We start from the raw sequence: 17435 nt of genomic DNA, 5'->3' as shown, positions 1-17435 counted from the left end.
AGCACTGACAAACAGAATATTTTTTTTGTTTGTCATTATAAAGACAGTACTTAAAAATAAATATTAAAATCGAAACTGATCTAAAACAAATTATCTGATTTTAAAAGTATACACTTCACATTTTCAGAAACACTGACACATTTAAATTTTACAGAGAAACCTACAATATGGGGGAAAACTTATATAGGAAAGCAGTTAATTAGAACTGTGCTAACTAGTTTTTAGAAGGAAACTATTTTTAAAAGAACAAAATATAAAATCCAAATAAAAATCGGCACAGTTATAAAACTAGTATTTATGGATAATAGTTTCATTTCACACTTACATAAATATGTACAAAGAAATTGAAGGTTGAAAAAATCTATGAAGCTTCCCTTTTATAATCAGTATAGACAGAAAAAAAAATAGATCATATAATTTATTACAAATATATTGTAACTATCAACTCTTTTTAAAATAATACTCATACAGATCAGTTTTCACATGTGATAACTAAATATGATGCTCATATACAAATTCAGAAAGTCAATTGACGTGCAAAAGAAATATTGACTGAACTTTGTTATTGCTACATAATATTTAAAATAACTTAAAAAAATAGCCAAATGCTGCAAAATTTCAGCAATTCATGAACATGACAACCTTATTTGGCACACTTATAAAAAGAAATTGTTAGTCAAAATTATCATACATAAGGAATTTTATATTAATAAATAAGTCTTTTTAATTTGTTAGTAGAATCAAATTCTTCACTCACCATATATTAAAAATACATCAGTATTTAAAATTTTACTGAATATATCAATTCCTCTAAAGAAAATTTCCTAGCAGCCGACCCCCCTCCCTCGAACACTTAAGATTCAAAAGCTTCATAAATATTCCGTCCTGTCATTATTATTACTACTTCGAAAAATAATAATAATAATAAATCTTACCTGATGTGAGATGATCTTCAATTTCTTTCAATTTACAGAATTCAATACATTTTTTTTGTGTGTGTGTGCTATAAACAAAAATGAATTTGCATACAGCAATTTAAAAATGATTTCAGATTACAAATTTTATTATTTCAGCGATTTTAAAATAGAAAACATAGATATCAAGGTTATACTAAAAAGTAAAGATATTTTCAATCCAAAAAATATTATGAACTTCAGTTTTAAAAGAGTTTCATGACATTTATGCTTTAGCTAAGTAAGTAGAATTTCATAGTAGTTTGTATGACTGTAAGTGAAAATTGATACATACTTATAGTAGAAAATAAATGAATGCGATCATCCATATTTGATAATCAAGGAAAAGCTCATTTACTTTTATAAAGAAAAGAAATACCTTGAAAATGGTTTCTATATTTTGAAAACGTTTATTTCAAGAGAGAGTAGAAAATTAACTAAAATAAATTGCACAAAAAATGAGACAAGTTGGATGGAACATTTAAATGTATTAAAAGTATATGCTGATTCAGATAGCCTTCACTTTAATTTGACAGTGAAATATACACAAACTCAGGCTTTAATTGATTGCTTATCCATCTAATTTAATAAAAATCTTCAATTTCAATTTCCCAAAAATAAAATAATGACATAATGCTCTGATTTTTCAGAAATTTCAAAGTAATGAATGCAATAAAGAACCTTTAATTCACAGAAAATTAGTTAAATTTTTTAATATGATAGGATTACTACCTTTTTTTTAAATCACAGATTACATCTTATCATAGATTTTTTTTAAAATCCAATCTGCAGTACAGCAGTTTGAAAAACACAACTTGATATAAAACAACATAATTATTCAAAGCTGTTTTCTTCACAATTAAAAAAAAAAAAAAACACTAGGTGAAATAAACAATGTCAAGAACAGAAAAACCTTTCACTGCATAAGGATTATGAGTTTTTGCAATAAAATTTAACATAAACAGATATCAGTAATCTATTTAGTAGAATGAATAAAAATTTTCTCCATGCAATATAGGTAATGCACCACTGAAATTAGTCGAAGCTAAATTAATGCGTGAATAGTATTATTAATATGGAAATCATTAAAAAAAAAAAACAAGCAAGTTTCAAATTCGAAACTTAATGAAAAGAAAAATCAAATAAGAAAATTTAATACAATCTGCTGCATTCAAGAAAACTGGATTTTAAATGTAATTTTGAGATAAATTGTTTCATATAATTTCTTTTCATGAGATTGTAAAACACTAGTATCAATTCTTAAAACTGAAGTAGCTTAGAGCAGACAAAGCTTATTAAAATCTTTTGCAGCAGTATTCAAAATTCTATCAAAATAAAGCTACTAATGAATATTTTACAACAGCAGAAATTGTAATCCTGGCCCAATAACAAAGCGACTTCCTGACCTTCTCTATCAACATGACTTCAAGCTCTGAATCAGATGAAAAAAAAAATATTCTTCAATGGTAATGTGTTTCTGAACCAGTCATAAATTAAGAATTATTATCTGTATTATCACTGTAAATTTATCTGGTTCTTAGAATTAGTTTTCATTAATATCCCAATTTTCTAGTCATCTGTTCACAAACCTGTTGATAAATTCGAATCAGAATCTGTAAGCATCACTTTCTTATGGATTCTCTGCATTAAAATGGATAAATTGTAAGGAATCTAATAAAGGAACTTTTAATGATGCATCTCCGTCTCACCATTATTTTGATATATAGATATATACAAAGTAAAATTAATTATAAAATATTATTACAAGAATAATTAATGAAACTAAAATGCTTTCATTAATTTACAATGTTGATTGCACATATTAAAATGAAATAATCATTTCTTTCAGCTGAAGATATTGATAAATATGTTCTCTGTTCATTAAAAAAAATTATAAAGAAAATAATTCTGAGTTCATCTTGTACTATTTATTCCGAAATTACACACAAGTAGCAAAAACATTTTTCATGATTCATCCCTTCTAATTACAAATTCAAAACCTGACCTTGATACACAAAACGAGTTTCGAAAATAACATCCAAATATTAATTGATAATTTTCTTTTAAATATGATTAATAAAACACTTAGGCTGACTACAAAATAAGTTCTTATCTTCCATAGCATTGAATTAAACACTTATGAAACAAACAAGTGCGGTAGATAATATTATTATGGTGCACAGCCTAGCCAAACATTATTCTTTATCGATTAAACAGGTTACAGCTTGAGTTATCTTTACATTAATTATATGACTAGATGATACTTTATATTGCTTGAGATAAAAAAAAAAGTTTTGTTCTTGCAGGTATCCAGATTTTGGTTATAACATACAAAGGCCTCTTCTCACCTGAAACTTTATTTTCAAATGAGAATATCCACTGCACCAAACAGTTAAGAAAATTATATAAAATTTATTTAAACATTACAAGTGCCAACTCGTAAGCATATAAATTAAATGATTTAAACTTTTTATAATGATTTCATCGAAGACAAATAACAACAGTGAAAAAAAAAATTTCTTATATATGGAAATATTATTCTTAAGCAATAATAATAATAATAATAAAACTATTTACAGGGTTGCCATGCAAACCTGGAAAAAAATTACTTGTACGTATATACAATATAAGAGGAAATGCGCGAACAGCACTCAGGTATTAATTATAATAAAATAACAATATTCTGCAGTTTCAATGAGTGGAAAAAGCAAGGAAAGGATGCAAATGGCAAAATTTAAATATTAGGGGGGGGGGGGGCAGACTGGAAATCACGCAAAAATTTCGGATTAGGGTGAAGCAAAACACAAAATAACAACAACCGCGATGCTTCCACAGAATGAATGTTGCTATACCAGCAAGAGAAATTTATTCACTCTCATGAAGTTATAACAATCTCGCGTATTAACAGCAATCCAAGAATTTCATGGAAAGAAAACAACTGTCTTTTAAATTGTAATTAGACTAATATATACAGAAAAAAATTGGAGCAAGAGGAAAATGAGTGAGTTTCCACAATTACATAGCCTTGAAAGCTGTTTTTCGTTTTTGGAGCCATGACTACGGTCTATTTTTTATTTTTGCAATGTTCAGAGATCAACATTTTTTAGATGGGAGTGAAAGGAAAAAAAAAAAAAAAAAAAACCTAAGAAAGTTAAAATTAGTAGTACTTTCACGGTTTATAGGGAATTTTTCAAATTCTCCTGAATTTTTCGTTTTTAGACGATTTTTAAATTCCCTGCATTTTCCCGGTGCTATGGCAACCCTGTATTTAATGGATACAAAATCTTCCATATGCTTCACAATAGTTATGATCACAATTTGAAGAAAATATATTCAGTAGTGCAAGTCTCTACAGAGTACAAGTCACTGTTGAATATTCACTTATAAAGAGGATATAATATTAAAATTAAAGAAAGAAAATTGAATTTTAGGCAGATTGTACAGCACTTCTGCTGAAAACAAGAATTGCCCACAGCTTTACATATTTTGTAGAATCGAATAATGTATTTGAAACAAGTACAAATTCCAATAATATTACATGGTGATACTAGAAATATTTAGTAAAAGAATAGTAACATATATCACTATAGTTTTAAATTTTACTAATACAGTATGTTTTAAAAAAACTTGCTTCGTATGTTCACAAAATTTTAAGACAAACACACACACATATATATATATATACATATAACATCTGAGATTGCTACATAATTAAAAAAGTTATTTAAATGTTCCAGACACTTGAAACAATTGCAAAAATTAAACATTTTGCGCATTTGTGTAACAACTTCATAACTAAGCAGATACATAAGTTCCAAATTTGCATTCAATATTCAATTATAATATATAAAAAAATGGAAAAAGAAGATTTCTAATACCATAACCACTTTCAGATATTTCGAAATCTACTTATTTCATCTAATGTTTTAAATAAAGTAATTAACTAGCAATTCTATTTTTTTAAATGAAAATTTAAACAAATTTCACTATGAGTAAAGGCAGCAATATATGCAAATAGGAGTACCATGAGGGAACAAAGTAGGGATAAAACATTTCTGAAGCTGAATATTAGCATATACATAAAAATGCTGGAATGCAAAATAATTATTATATAAAATGTTATTTAAAAATCATCAAAAAGTGCAGGAATAGGTAGTTTTGCACATACTGCTGATGAAACTCACTGTGACAAAACACGAAATATGTGCATATGTATATATGTATACAAACCCACAAATTCACATATATTAAGCCATCTTGAAAGGATGAAAAAATAATTCTGATGAAACATGGCATGTATATGTTTATAAATACATTACAGAACTTCGTACGGAGAGTATGAAAAAGAAAAGCCGAGTTTAGTAATAGAGCTAATGTTTCTGAGTAAAAGTAAACCCAACATTATTTAAACATGAGCCATAAAATCTTTTATCATTATAAATGGGTAATAACATTTTATTATATACAAATCTTAACTAAGCTAGTGGATTCTTTCTGTACATGTTTAAATACACTTTTACACTAAAAATTTTCAATTGCACTACATCGGTTGATAACAAAAGTTTATGAAATTCAGTGTGAAAAATCATTTTCACAACTTCACAATTCAAAAAACAGAACAGGATCAAATACCAGACATTTGTTTAATAAATTATTCTCCATGCAAAATAACATATCTAGGGCAAAGTACTCAATAAAAAATGAATCGCGACAATTTATTCATATATTTAAATTTACTTGCATGTTCATCATTAATTGTATTCATTTGTTTTAATTTTTTTGATTGAACTCATTTTGGAAGTAACATGTAATCTGCTCGACAGCTTCACCAGGTTACATTTGCCCCATATCAAAAGAACAGCATTATGTCAAAGAAATGAAACATTTTTATATTAACAAGGAAAATCCTAAAATTCACTTCAGAGGATAAAAAATAATAATACTCATTAAAATTCCGAAATTTATACTAAAAAATATATAATTAACAATAAAGCCCTAATTTAGTGTGCCCCTTACTAGGTCAAGGATTCCCATAGTGCGAAGTCGTCAATCAAGATGGCTAACTAGATATACAATGAGTTGAAACAGTTACAGTTACCCACCTAATTTATTAAAATTATGAACTTTACTGCTCGCGATTATTTTATCTAAGAAGACTTCTTTTCATACCATTATGGATTATAATTGCTGAATCTCCTTCAAATTCTAAAATAAAGAACTTCTGAAAACTGGCTGCACGATCAGCACTTTAGATAATGAAATTAAACAAGTGATACCATTGGTATTTGAATAAATCACCTAGGGAATTTTTTACCTTAAAATAAATCCCACGGCTTTTCAAGCAGCATGAGCGGAATCTAGTATCTTCGCTAGCACTTTGAGCATAATGATTCTGGGAATAACAGACACAGCACAAAGAAAAAAAGAAAGCATTCGCTCCTAATAAATACGTCTCCAGAAGATGGATATTTTCTTAAGAAATTTTAAGAATTAAAATACATTGACTCGGTTCAACTAATTCTTAAATTGCACAGGGAATGATTTAAGAATTTCCATATAAAAAAAAGCAGAGGAACTTTTCAGTAATGCAAATGTTGTTCTGCCGGCACCATAGATATTTCGAAATGCAGACATCGAATTCTCCAACGCAATATCTCTCATATTTGTGATTATCCCTATCACCATACATCAATTTTTGAACAATCACAGACTTATCAAATTTACATGAGAAATCCATGTAAAGAGCAACAAATCACGGAGAATTCAATTAGATAGAGAAGATAATATTAAAATGACAAATTGTGAAATAAAGACAAACGATTTCAAAAAGCTCGAGCATATGGTTTTAATTTTCTGTTCTGATAAAATTCATGAATAAATAATTTTAATTAGAATAAATTAATTCAATATGAATTGCAAAAGGTTAAATATTATCTAGTCATAGTTCACTTCAAAATAACATTGATATGTTTTAATAACAATAATAACGCTTTAAATTATAAAAAGTAAATTAAATTCTTTAATGGACATTTATTTGCCGATTACTTTTAATTTTCATTTCTTATAAAATTGTTGTAGTTGATGTACAACTCAACAAGCGAAAAATATTGTAAACAAATCAATATTAGGGTTACTAGGAGAACTATTCTGCTTGCTTGTTAGGGTTACTAGGAGAACTATTCTGCTTGCCTGTTAGGGTTACTAGGAGAACTATTCTGCTTGCCTGTTAGGGTTACCATACTGACGACAAACGCGGGGGGCACATTAAACCAGGATTCAACCAAATTCTCAAAAAAAAAAAATGATTACATTTTTTTTTCTTTGAACTCATTTATAACTAACGGTTTCTGAAACGTAATTTTATAACTTCTCAATGAAATTATCTATATGTTAACTTTATATCTGACTTAGAAAAAAGGTTCAATAAGCATGAAGTAAATTACATTTGTTTTAAAAGAACTGCTTTATGTAGATACTAACATAGGAACTTTTTAGCTATGGTCAAATATCATCACAAAATATCACTATTGAACTCTTTTGACTGAGACATACACTCATTTTTCAATATAATAAGTTGGTCACATATAATTTGATTTTCTTTATTTTGTTTGTTTAAGAAAAATTATTGACTCAAATTAGGAGAAGACTTTTTATCATCTTGACTTGCTGGTTGGGAACTAGAAGAAGGAGCTGAAACAGTGGTGCGTTCAGAAGATGGAGCACCAGCTGATGGAGGGCCAGACCAAGTTGAAGGTGGTGGTCCACCTGTTGTACTTGGAACTGATGTTATAGGATTTGAAGGAAAATCTTCCGTGTCTTCTAAACCATTAGCAGCTGCTGCAGCAGCTGAAGCATCATACTGTGTATTTTCTAATCTAGTAATGAGTCTTTCATCCTCATCACCAAATTCACCACCCATTAAGGAAGGCTCCCCGACAACCATCACATCCTAAAAATATCAAATAAAGACGTTAACCCATAATTTTTATGTTTTAAAGTAAAATAAAAAGATACATAATAAATAATGGCAATGGAACATACTGTCCATCTTTTAATTCTAAAAGAACAAACGGAATAAAGAATCACTGCAATAAAAAAAACTGAAACAACACAAAATATATGTAGCGATATTTCTTTTTAAAATCACAATACATTTTTATATTTAAGTAGCGTAAAAACAAGCTAATAGTGGATCGTATACTTAGTAATGAATATACATGTTTGGGTACTTTTAAAATCAGTAAAAACTACCTTTAATGAGATGAAATAATTAAGATTCATTGGATTTACATTATGCTTTTTAAAAAGGGGGTAAAAAGTTGAGGACAATATACAAAGTACAAATTCATAAAAGAGCAAAAGTAGCATTAACAATCAAATATGACTAAAAAATTTCAAAATCATAATTCACAGCCTCATAAAAAGGATATAATAATGTAAACAAGACAGATTATTATCATACATGCACTTTAAAAAAAAATATCGAAACAGCTCAGCGCAAACGCTAACATTACAAGACATACATTGATTTTGTTAACAGAAAAGGATTCTAAAAATTCTGAAATAATGCTTCAAAAAACAATAACGAATATTTAATATTAAAATAATTAGATACAGCCACAAAGCAGAACCAGAATTGACATTATGACCTTTTTGAAATGACTTCACTTTAGAAATTTTTATTTGGCATTAAATTCATTTTTGGTTTGATTTTCATTAATTATATATAGATATATTTTTAATAATTTTACTTCTTTTTAAGAAATTTTTCGACATTACAATTTTCAAATGGCTCACAGAAATTCAGCAAATGTAGTATTTCTCGTACAGAACCGGATATTTTTCTTTTGCTTAGATTGTAAATAACTGAATACTTCTAGTCTGAGAAGTGTTTGTGTTTCTGCACATACACTATTTGGAGAGAAGTATATAAAAAAAATCACTTTATCTTAATATCCTTTGCTTTTCTTAAAAGTTCTTCAATAAATAGCTGCCAAACAAAATGGAAAGGTTTTTCATTTTTAAATAATACAAGTATTTACTACACTTTTTAATTTTTTTTTATATTCAATGAAAAACATACCTCTGCATTTAAGCAACACTTTAATATTAATAAACTAAGAAAAAGGCTCAAAAAATAATATTTATAACAAGGCAGTTTATTGCATTTGGGCATTAGATGATCATTATTTTGGAAACTCTTAAGTCATCTATAATGAGGCTGAAACCCGCTTCCTTTATATTAAAAGAATTAAATTTTTTGTTAGCTATTTATCTATACTTATAATAAAGCTCAGTGTGTGTGTGTTGGTGCACTCCAGGCCAGACGGTTTGACTTACAGCTACCAAATTTGGTACATGTATACCTTGAAAGTCACCTGGTTAATGTGCACCTGGAGTCCCTTTTTTGAATTTTTAATTAGAATATTAATTATTAATCAAAAACTAACTTTCCCGCCAAAAAAATCTTCATTTCCTAACGCCAAATGAGTAAGACTTAATATGTTTTAAATCGAATATTTCAAACGATTCTATTTATTTTCTTAAATGATAGATGCATTTAAAATTAAACATTGTTAATTCATCGATCTTTCAGATTTATTCTGAAGTACTTTTGAATTAAAATATAACAGAATAAAGGAAATTAAAAATTTCTTATCTGCATAGCATTACCCCAACTGACGTAGAAAATTCACGCATTAGCGATATCATAATTGGCGTTGAAAATTCACTCATGCGCATTGTGTTCTTATTGTTGACAACTATTTTCTACGGGTTGAGAATTGATTTAAATTATTTTAAGGTTAGTTGTGGGCTTTTGTAATTAAATTGTATTTATGTTATATATTTTTTTGTATATGCTTATAGTTTTAAGTACATTGTTTTTTAAGCAGTTTTTTTAAACCTGTTTTCGACCGATTATTTTAAACGATTCTGTTTATTTATTTATTTTAGAGTTTGATGTATTTAAAATTAATCGATTTGCTCATGATGAATTTGAAAAAATTTTGTTGAAAATTTCTTGAGATATTATATAAGAAAGATATTCTGTGCCCATAAAGTTCAAATGCTCAGTGACTCTGTTTTCAGTAATCATATTATAACAAAAATGCTTTGTTTCAGTAAAAAATACTATATTAATTGCAGTTTAATAGTTTCCACTCTAGTTTAAAGCATAAATTCTACGGGAGCTAACAGAAAATTGGAGAGATACATATTACATTATAGCTTAAGGCCTTTATAATATTATGAATGAATTATATAACTATCAAAATTTGAAGTCTTAAAATATTTTGATGAAGAAGCTATTAAAATAGGGGTTAATCATTAAAATTTTAACGAGCATAAAGATTGGCGAACCGGCTGGTCGTCAAAGGTGGTTAGTCATATAATAAATTATATATGTTAATAATTTGCAATATTAAAAATTCCTCAGAAAACAAAAATGAAAACTTTCAAACAATTAATTAATTATTTTGATAGTTTAAATTATATAACAAAGATTTGTTAATACAAAATGGATAGATCAATCAACACATAAAATGATATAATGTTAAATGATAGTTTATTCAAAGTAATAGTTCAAAGATATTTGTGTAACTTACAAGATTCAACCAATTGAGATCAAACTTAATAAACATATTATATTAATTATTAAAAGAAAAAATTCTGTGAAATCGCAAAAAGTCATATTTTTATACATATAGAGCATTAAAACAGTTTTGCTTGTAAAACGTAAATTTCTTTTAAATTATGTTTTAAACACCAAGAGTAAAATAGCTATACATTAAAATTTAATAGTAAAAAAAGTAAAGATAATTTTCAGCTATCTTGCATCACCTCAAAAATAAATAAATGTTTCAAAATGACATGAATTTGACTTCAAAATCTGGCTAATATGAGGTTCATTTCAGATGAAACCTGTTTATCAATTAATATATTATATATTATTGATATAATATATTTATAATTATTATCATTAATAATTTGGCAATATATTTTGACTTATTAGACAAAGCAGAAAAGAAACAATAGACTGCAATCGATTTAAGCATGGATGTGAAAATGCAATTTTACTCAAATGAGGACACTAGGCATTAAGGGATTCACTCTACCAAAAACTTCTTTTTTATCTAAAATAATAAATTAAGTTTATTTTTAAGAATTTTTTACACTTTTGTATGGAAAAAACCCAATTCACAACTTTTTATTTTTTAATAAAAAAATCAAAATTAGCATTCTAGCTTTTGTTATACATGCATTTTTGGAGTTTGTTTTTGAGATTCAGTAACCTTCGTTATTCACCATTTGTTCCGTCCTAGAGACGCCTTTCTCCTATTCCAGCTGTAGTGATCAGGAAACCGGCGCATGCGCAGTTTCTGTTGAACTTTGATACGCTTCTTTTTTATTACTTTGTGATTCAGAATTTGTAATGCCTAATTAGAGATGTAACGTAGAACGATAGCTGTTGCGTTTGTGTTCGTCAATAAATGTTATTCTGTGTTTTATGATATCTTCGATTCATTGAAAGCTAGAAATAGATTTTAGATGTAGATTATTAAATAACTGAACCACATAATAGAGTTAGAATGGCGCGATTACATTTAGATTTATTTGATGAAAGTTCTGGCGCCATATACATCAATAACCATTGGAAAAGCACTTTCCTCTTATAAAAAAATATGCAGGGACATTGATCACTTTATATATTCTGATGAATTACTTAGAAAATTACCTGATATTTATCACAATAAAACGAATTGTTCATTTGATATTTTAACATGAAAAAGAGTGTTTGATTTTTTTTCTCAATTTGCATCATTTTCCACTTTTGGTTTTCTATACAGAAACGGTTTACACACTGTGTGTGTGTGTGTGTGTTCAGTTAAATTCATGAATGCAAATAAATATTATTGTAAAACAGCCCTTCCTATGTAATTTTTTCCAATAAATATTTCTGGGTATATCCATTTAACTCAAAGAAAATCCTACAAATTTGGGATTCAAGAAATACTGCAGTAAGAAAAATAGGCCATAAGCTGCAAAAACAACCAAGAACAAAGCAAGACCATACATGTTAATTTGCAAACACAGATTTTTATAAAAACAAGTTTACATATAGCCATATCACTTGTAAAGTTCAAAAATTTAATTGAAATAAGTTAAAAATACTATATAAAAATCATGAACAGAAATAATTACCTGAGATGCAAGGGTAAAATTAGGAGGACCAGGTGAAATATTTTTCTTTTTTCCACCAGGATTTGCTCCCCCACTATTGGCTGCAGATGATTTTCGCTTGCGTCTTTTGCTAGGAGGACGCTGAGTTTCTAATAGTAATTAAAATGCAATGTCAAAGTTTTTCTATGATAAATAAATGCAGCTATTTGCAATAATAAAGTCCTGATAATTTGTTTTTTTTTTCTTTCAAAACTTAATTATAATCTGGTTAGTACAGCTGAATTGTGTAGTGTTTTCTATGTTGTACTTTCTATATATACATTCATAAAATTTAGGTATTTGTAAAAATTAATATAAATATTTGTCTACAAATTTATGCTTACTAATACAAAAATCACATGCAAGCACAAAACGTTTTTATTTACAATAATGTCCAATTAGAAGCAACATTAGAGCTGTTTTGGAACAGAACTCATAATTTTGAACTATGGTTAGATGATGCAGACAATCATCGACCTGACATCTCCCTCTCCACACTTCAGCACGTGCATCAGACCCGTTTAAATGGCATTCAACAAAGGAAACTGGTTTCGAACTTGGAACCCTCTGGTTCCAAAATGAGACATTACCCCCAAGTAACTGAGGCCTTCTAGAATTGCATACTACAGCAATTTTTAGAATGAGACCATCAACAATTAATTATTTAGAAAGACATTGTATCTACCAGTATTGAAGCAATGAATTCTGCCAGAACTATAACTATACAAAGAAAAAAATTCCTTCGTAGTACAAGAAACAAAATAGAAGTATCGAAATCATAGTACATGAAACAAAAATGAAAAGATTCATTATAGTACAAAAAGGAGAAAAAACAGAAAAAGTAAATACAGGATGATTAAAGATAGAATGGGGAAAATAATACCAAGTAACAGCTTTCCATCATGTTAATATGACAATTAAACACAATAATGTCATCTAGTCTTTTATATTTTTTTAAGCAAATAAAAACTCAGAAAAAAAAAACTAAAAAAAAAAAAAAAAAAAAAAAAAAAACAATTTTTGAAAATAAACATATGAAGTTTTGTTACTTTTGCAATTTTCTTTAAGAAAGAAAAGTTAATGTCAGGAGAACTACATAAAATAAAAAAATGATAAAATGTTTATATTCAGATATGAGCTTTTTTTTCATTTTACCAAGTTTACTATAAGGAGATATTTTGTGGCAAAATATAAAAAACTTTATAAACAAAACAAAATATAAAATACTTTTTCATACATTGGTATTTTTTGTACAAAACATGTTTCCTCTTCACATGAACTGCTTATGGCAACAATTAACTTTTATACCTTGACTCAAAATATCAAAAAGGTTCCATAATAATTTTCATCAGAAACTGTATTTTTAATAAAAAATTCCATTAAAGAATTCAAACTTTGAAGCTGGCAAAACTATGTTGGCATTATTCTTCACAGAATTTTAATTTAAAAAAATTTCAACCTTCCAATAAAAATTGTATTATTAAGAAATAAAATAGCATCCTGAAGAAATAAGTACAAAATGGCTCATCCTTTTTCAAAGAAATTTTGTACCAAACACGGACATCATTTAGACTTCCAATTGTAAAAAAGGCACAACAAACAATAAAGTAAGGAATCTTCTACGACAGTTGGGTTAAGAAAAATTGATGATTAATTGCTTCCACCCAAAAGCTGACCCTGGGTTCATTGCACTCTTCGAATGGCTGCTTCAAATTGGAAAAGATTAAAAAAAAAGGAGGGGGGACTAACCTTCATTCATAGGCACTAAATGAAAGAATTGTAAAATATATTTTTAAAAAATGCTTCTAAAATGGGTTATAAGATAAAAATTGCATATTTTTTTTCTAAAGCGTAACTAAGACACAAATCAGCACATTGCAAAAACAACATTAAAATACATAAACATTGAAATCAATGGAATAACTACCTGGAGGTGCCACCATGCGCTGCCACTTTTGGAAAAGTGTTGTTTTAAGACAATCTCTTGGACTTAAAGCATATGCTTTGTGCCTTGACATAAGCTCTTGCATTGGCTCTAAGATTACACATAACTGAAAAAAAGAAATTCAAAATGCAATTTTTAAAGTGTTTTATAGAACATAATAAACTGTATTTAGATTCAAAATGTTACTCTCTGAACTTAAATTTTAACTTACTCGTAAATAATTTAGTGTAGAATTAGTTAAGCCTTGTCTAGTGATATTTTTGGATAACTGCTCTAGAAGAACAGGATCTTGCTGTTGGGCCTGCAAAAATAAGGATTTTAAGAAAAGTGACTAAAAATTGTAATTACATAATACAAAATTTGCAAATATTTCAGAAAACAAATTCAGAGGAACATGTCAAAGAAATTTACGAATCTATAACAAAGAGCTACTAAAGATTATGGTTTTTAAAATAATTAAAGTATGATATCAAAATTGTAAATCCTCCAGAAAATACAAAATCTAAGAATAATGCACGATAAATACAATGAAATCATCATAACCCAACCGTTTCCACTCAAAAAATTATATAAGACGTTTCATTTGATTCTCTTTAATCATTACTTAGAAAGAAATCTTGAAAATTAATCTTCAAATGAAGTTTCTGGGCATATCTGGAAGGGGAATCACAATTCACAAAATTATTATAATATGTGACAATATTATTTGTTTCATGATTATAACGAATATTGCGCTAATAATCTATATATTTATAAAAAGAAAAACCTTAAATTCCTTCCCCATTTTAAATCTGTACTATATTTAAATGAGTTCTCAGATTCATCAAAACATGAATCTCAAAATTAGAAAACAATCATTTCATGTTCGAATTTACACACGAGTTTATCCTATATATTAAGGAAAAAATATTTCATATCCTATAAATATCTTAGCTAATAAGGGTGCATATACAGAGTGTTTCAAAACTCTTGGTACATACATTACAAGGCGAGAGAAAAAAAAAAAACTAGATAAGATGAAATCATTATGTAATAGAATATATGCTTAAACACAGATTATTTGCTAAATAATTTTCATGTTACTCAGAAAAAAGCGAAAGGCTTACAAATACATGTCAAAGCTCAAGGGAGAAAAGATTTTTAAAAACGATTACTATCTTAAAACTAAAATATTTGTCCTTAAATATAAATACCAAACTTTGAAAAGATTCAGCTTTTAATAGCAAGGGAAAAGAAACACGATATTTCTAGAGAAGTTTTAATCGAAATAAACTAAAGTACATTTCAATCTCTTGTTTTTTAAATTTGACTTCAGAAGCAAAAATCAGTTCTTACCTCCATATGAAGGGACATCTAAGAAAGGACAAAAGAAAAATTGCTTCAATAGTCTGAATATATATTCATATCAAAAATATACAATCTTTGAAAGAATATAAGAAAATATGTAAAACTTCATAATTTAAAAATGTGAATATATATATATATATATTTGGAAATTGAACAATACCTGCATAGCAATGAGGCTACGTGAAACTAATTCCCGGTGTTGACGTGTGGCAAAATGCCAAGATTTGATCCTCATAAGGTCGTCAAATGTAAATTCTAAAATTAATCTCCCTTCTGTGCAGACCTAGAATAAGAACAATAAATAAAAAAACACAGAAGTTACAAAAAGCATCTAAAAAAGAAACACAACAAAAAAGCAAGTTCGCAGAATAAATAAATAATTAAAATTTAATTTTTTTTATAATCATTCCACAAAAAAAAGTAAAATTAAAATTTTTCATCATTTGTCAATGTATAACTACTATTTAAATGCAATACTAACGAACAGAATCAAATTCTTTGACAATGAAATATACTGCCATTTATATCCGGCGCTTATATGCTTAATACATTTCAAAACAGCCTGCAAAATATTAACAATAGTGCAAACTAAATGCCGTTTCAATGCTGTCAAACAACAGTGCTCATCCCAACGTGCTATTATCTGCTTCAATACAAATAGCTTCGCAAAAAATATTGTCAAAAATTAATATAAATGAATTTCTTGTGAAAATGGCGAGAAGTTTTAATTTTTAAGGTATTCGTTTAATTTATTTTAAAATTAAAAAACACCTAAAAATTTGATTTAATATGGATTTTTTAGAAAATTTGAGACTTGGCATTTTCAATTTAAACTATGCCCAACATTTGTAATCACTCAAGGTAGCCGATAATAGTTTGTAACGAAATTTTAATCAACATATAAGGTTGTACTACTTGAGATATTGACTTAAGAAAAATTACCAGCAAAATTAACTTAGTTAAATTCTCCTCTTTAAAAGAATTGATTTTAAGAAAGCATATAAAAGTTTTTATACAAATAATTAAGCGAATTTTTTTGTTTTGTTTATTTAATGAAATAACTGCAAAATCGAGGTTTTTGTGAGGCAAGGTCTTTTTTTCTAAACATTTTCCTGAAGCTGATGCCATAAAACAGCACAGCACAGAATTCGCATGAAGTATTTTTATAGAATCATACTTCAATGAGGTAGAATTTAACAAAAACGCCTCCCATTTAAATTAATAAGCTAGAAATTTGTATAAAGCACTGGAAAAAGAACACCCAACACAGAAACATTCCCAATAATTGTTTTTAAAAAACTTTTTAATCCGATGATAAAATTTGTTTTACTAATTATCCAAAATGTTGCTACATTTTTATAAATCCATTCGAATTAATTTAAAAATGTGACATAATATTAAAAAAGTATTTTTGAGACCTCTACAGGTTTAAAAAATAAAACTTCAAACTTTTTAAAGAAAAATATAAAATTCTGAAAGTGTACTTTAAAAGTCACTTCTCTTTTGTAAGTCTCTGACTCGAAATAATGGCTCTGAGTAGAAGTTTGTTCCTGACAAGTATGCATGTTTGCTGAATAATTTAAGCAGGGATTCCCACTTTTATTGAAGAAATAAATTTCAAGGGCTTCTCAAGAACCTCTTTTAGAAAATACAAGGACTATAAAATTACATACTTCAGATATGGAAATGCAAATAATAAATTTAAACAAAATATTTGCACTTTTAATTTTGAAATACAAGATTACTTTCTTGCTTAATATATCTAAATGCTTCCTTACTTGTATTGCTACTTTTGTAGAATTTATAAGAGAACATTCCTTTCAAATAAAATATTTTAAATAAGCTTTTAATAGTAATCAATTAAGGATAACAGTGCATGTATCTTTATTACAAAAAGGTTTTGGCAAAACTTGGCTTCTAAGGAAAAATATAAATTAAAAATAAAAATGTTTACCAGGTAAACGACTCAA

General features: G+C 27.3%; 1 protein-coding gene across 4 annotated transcripts in view; it reads right to left on the bottom strand.

Annotated features, from left to right (window-relative positions):
* Window positions 1-405: 405 nt before the first annotated feature.
* LOC129960381 (LIM domain-binding protein 2-like) overlaps window positions 406-17435 on the bottom strand; it is a 363994-nt gene continuing 346964 nt past the window's right edge. For 3 of the 4 annotated variants that reach the window (XM_056073793.1, XM_056073792.1, XM_056073796.1), the window contains 6 exons: window positions 15626-15748; window positions 15454-15471; window positions 14330-14419; window positions 14101-14224; window positions 12156-12283; window positions 406-7902 (listed from right to left, as the gene is read on the bottom strand). In XM_056073793.1, the coding sequence (XP_055929768.1) occupies window positions 7576-7902; window positions 12156-12283; window positions 14101-14224; window positions 14330-14419; window positions 15454-15471; window positions 15626-15748 (810 nt within the window). In that variant the 3' untranslated portion in view covers window positions 406-7575. The remainder of the gene's footprint in view (window positions 7903-12155; window positions 12284-14100; window positions 14225-14329; window positions 14420-15453; window positions 15472-15625; window positions 15749-17435) is intronic. The other variant, XM_056073795.1, reaches the window with a different exon arrangement.

The sequence above is a fragment of the Argiope bruennichi genome, chromosome X2, assembly GCF_947563725.1.
Source record: "Argiope bruennichi chromosome X2, qqArgBrue1.1, whole genome shotgun sequence".
Classification (NCBI taxonomy): domain Eukaryota; kingdom Metazoa; phylum Arthropoda; class Arachnida; order Araneae; family Araneidae; genus Argiope; species Argiope bruennichi.
This window is presented reverse-complemented; position numbering and strand designations above follow the sequence as displayed.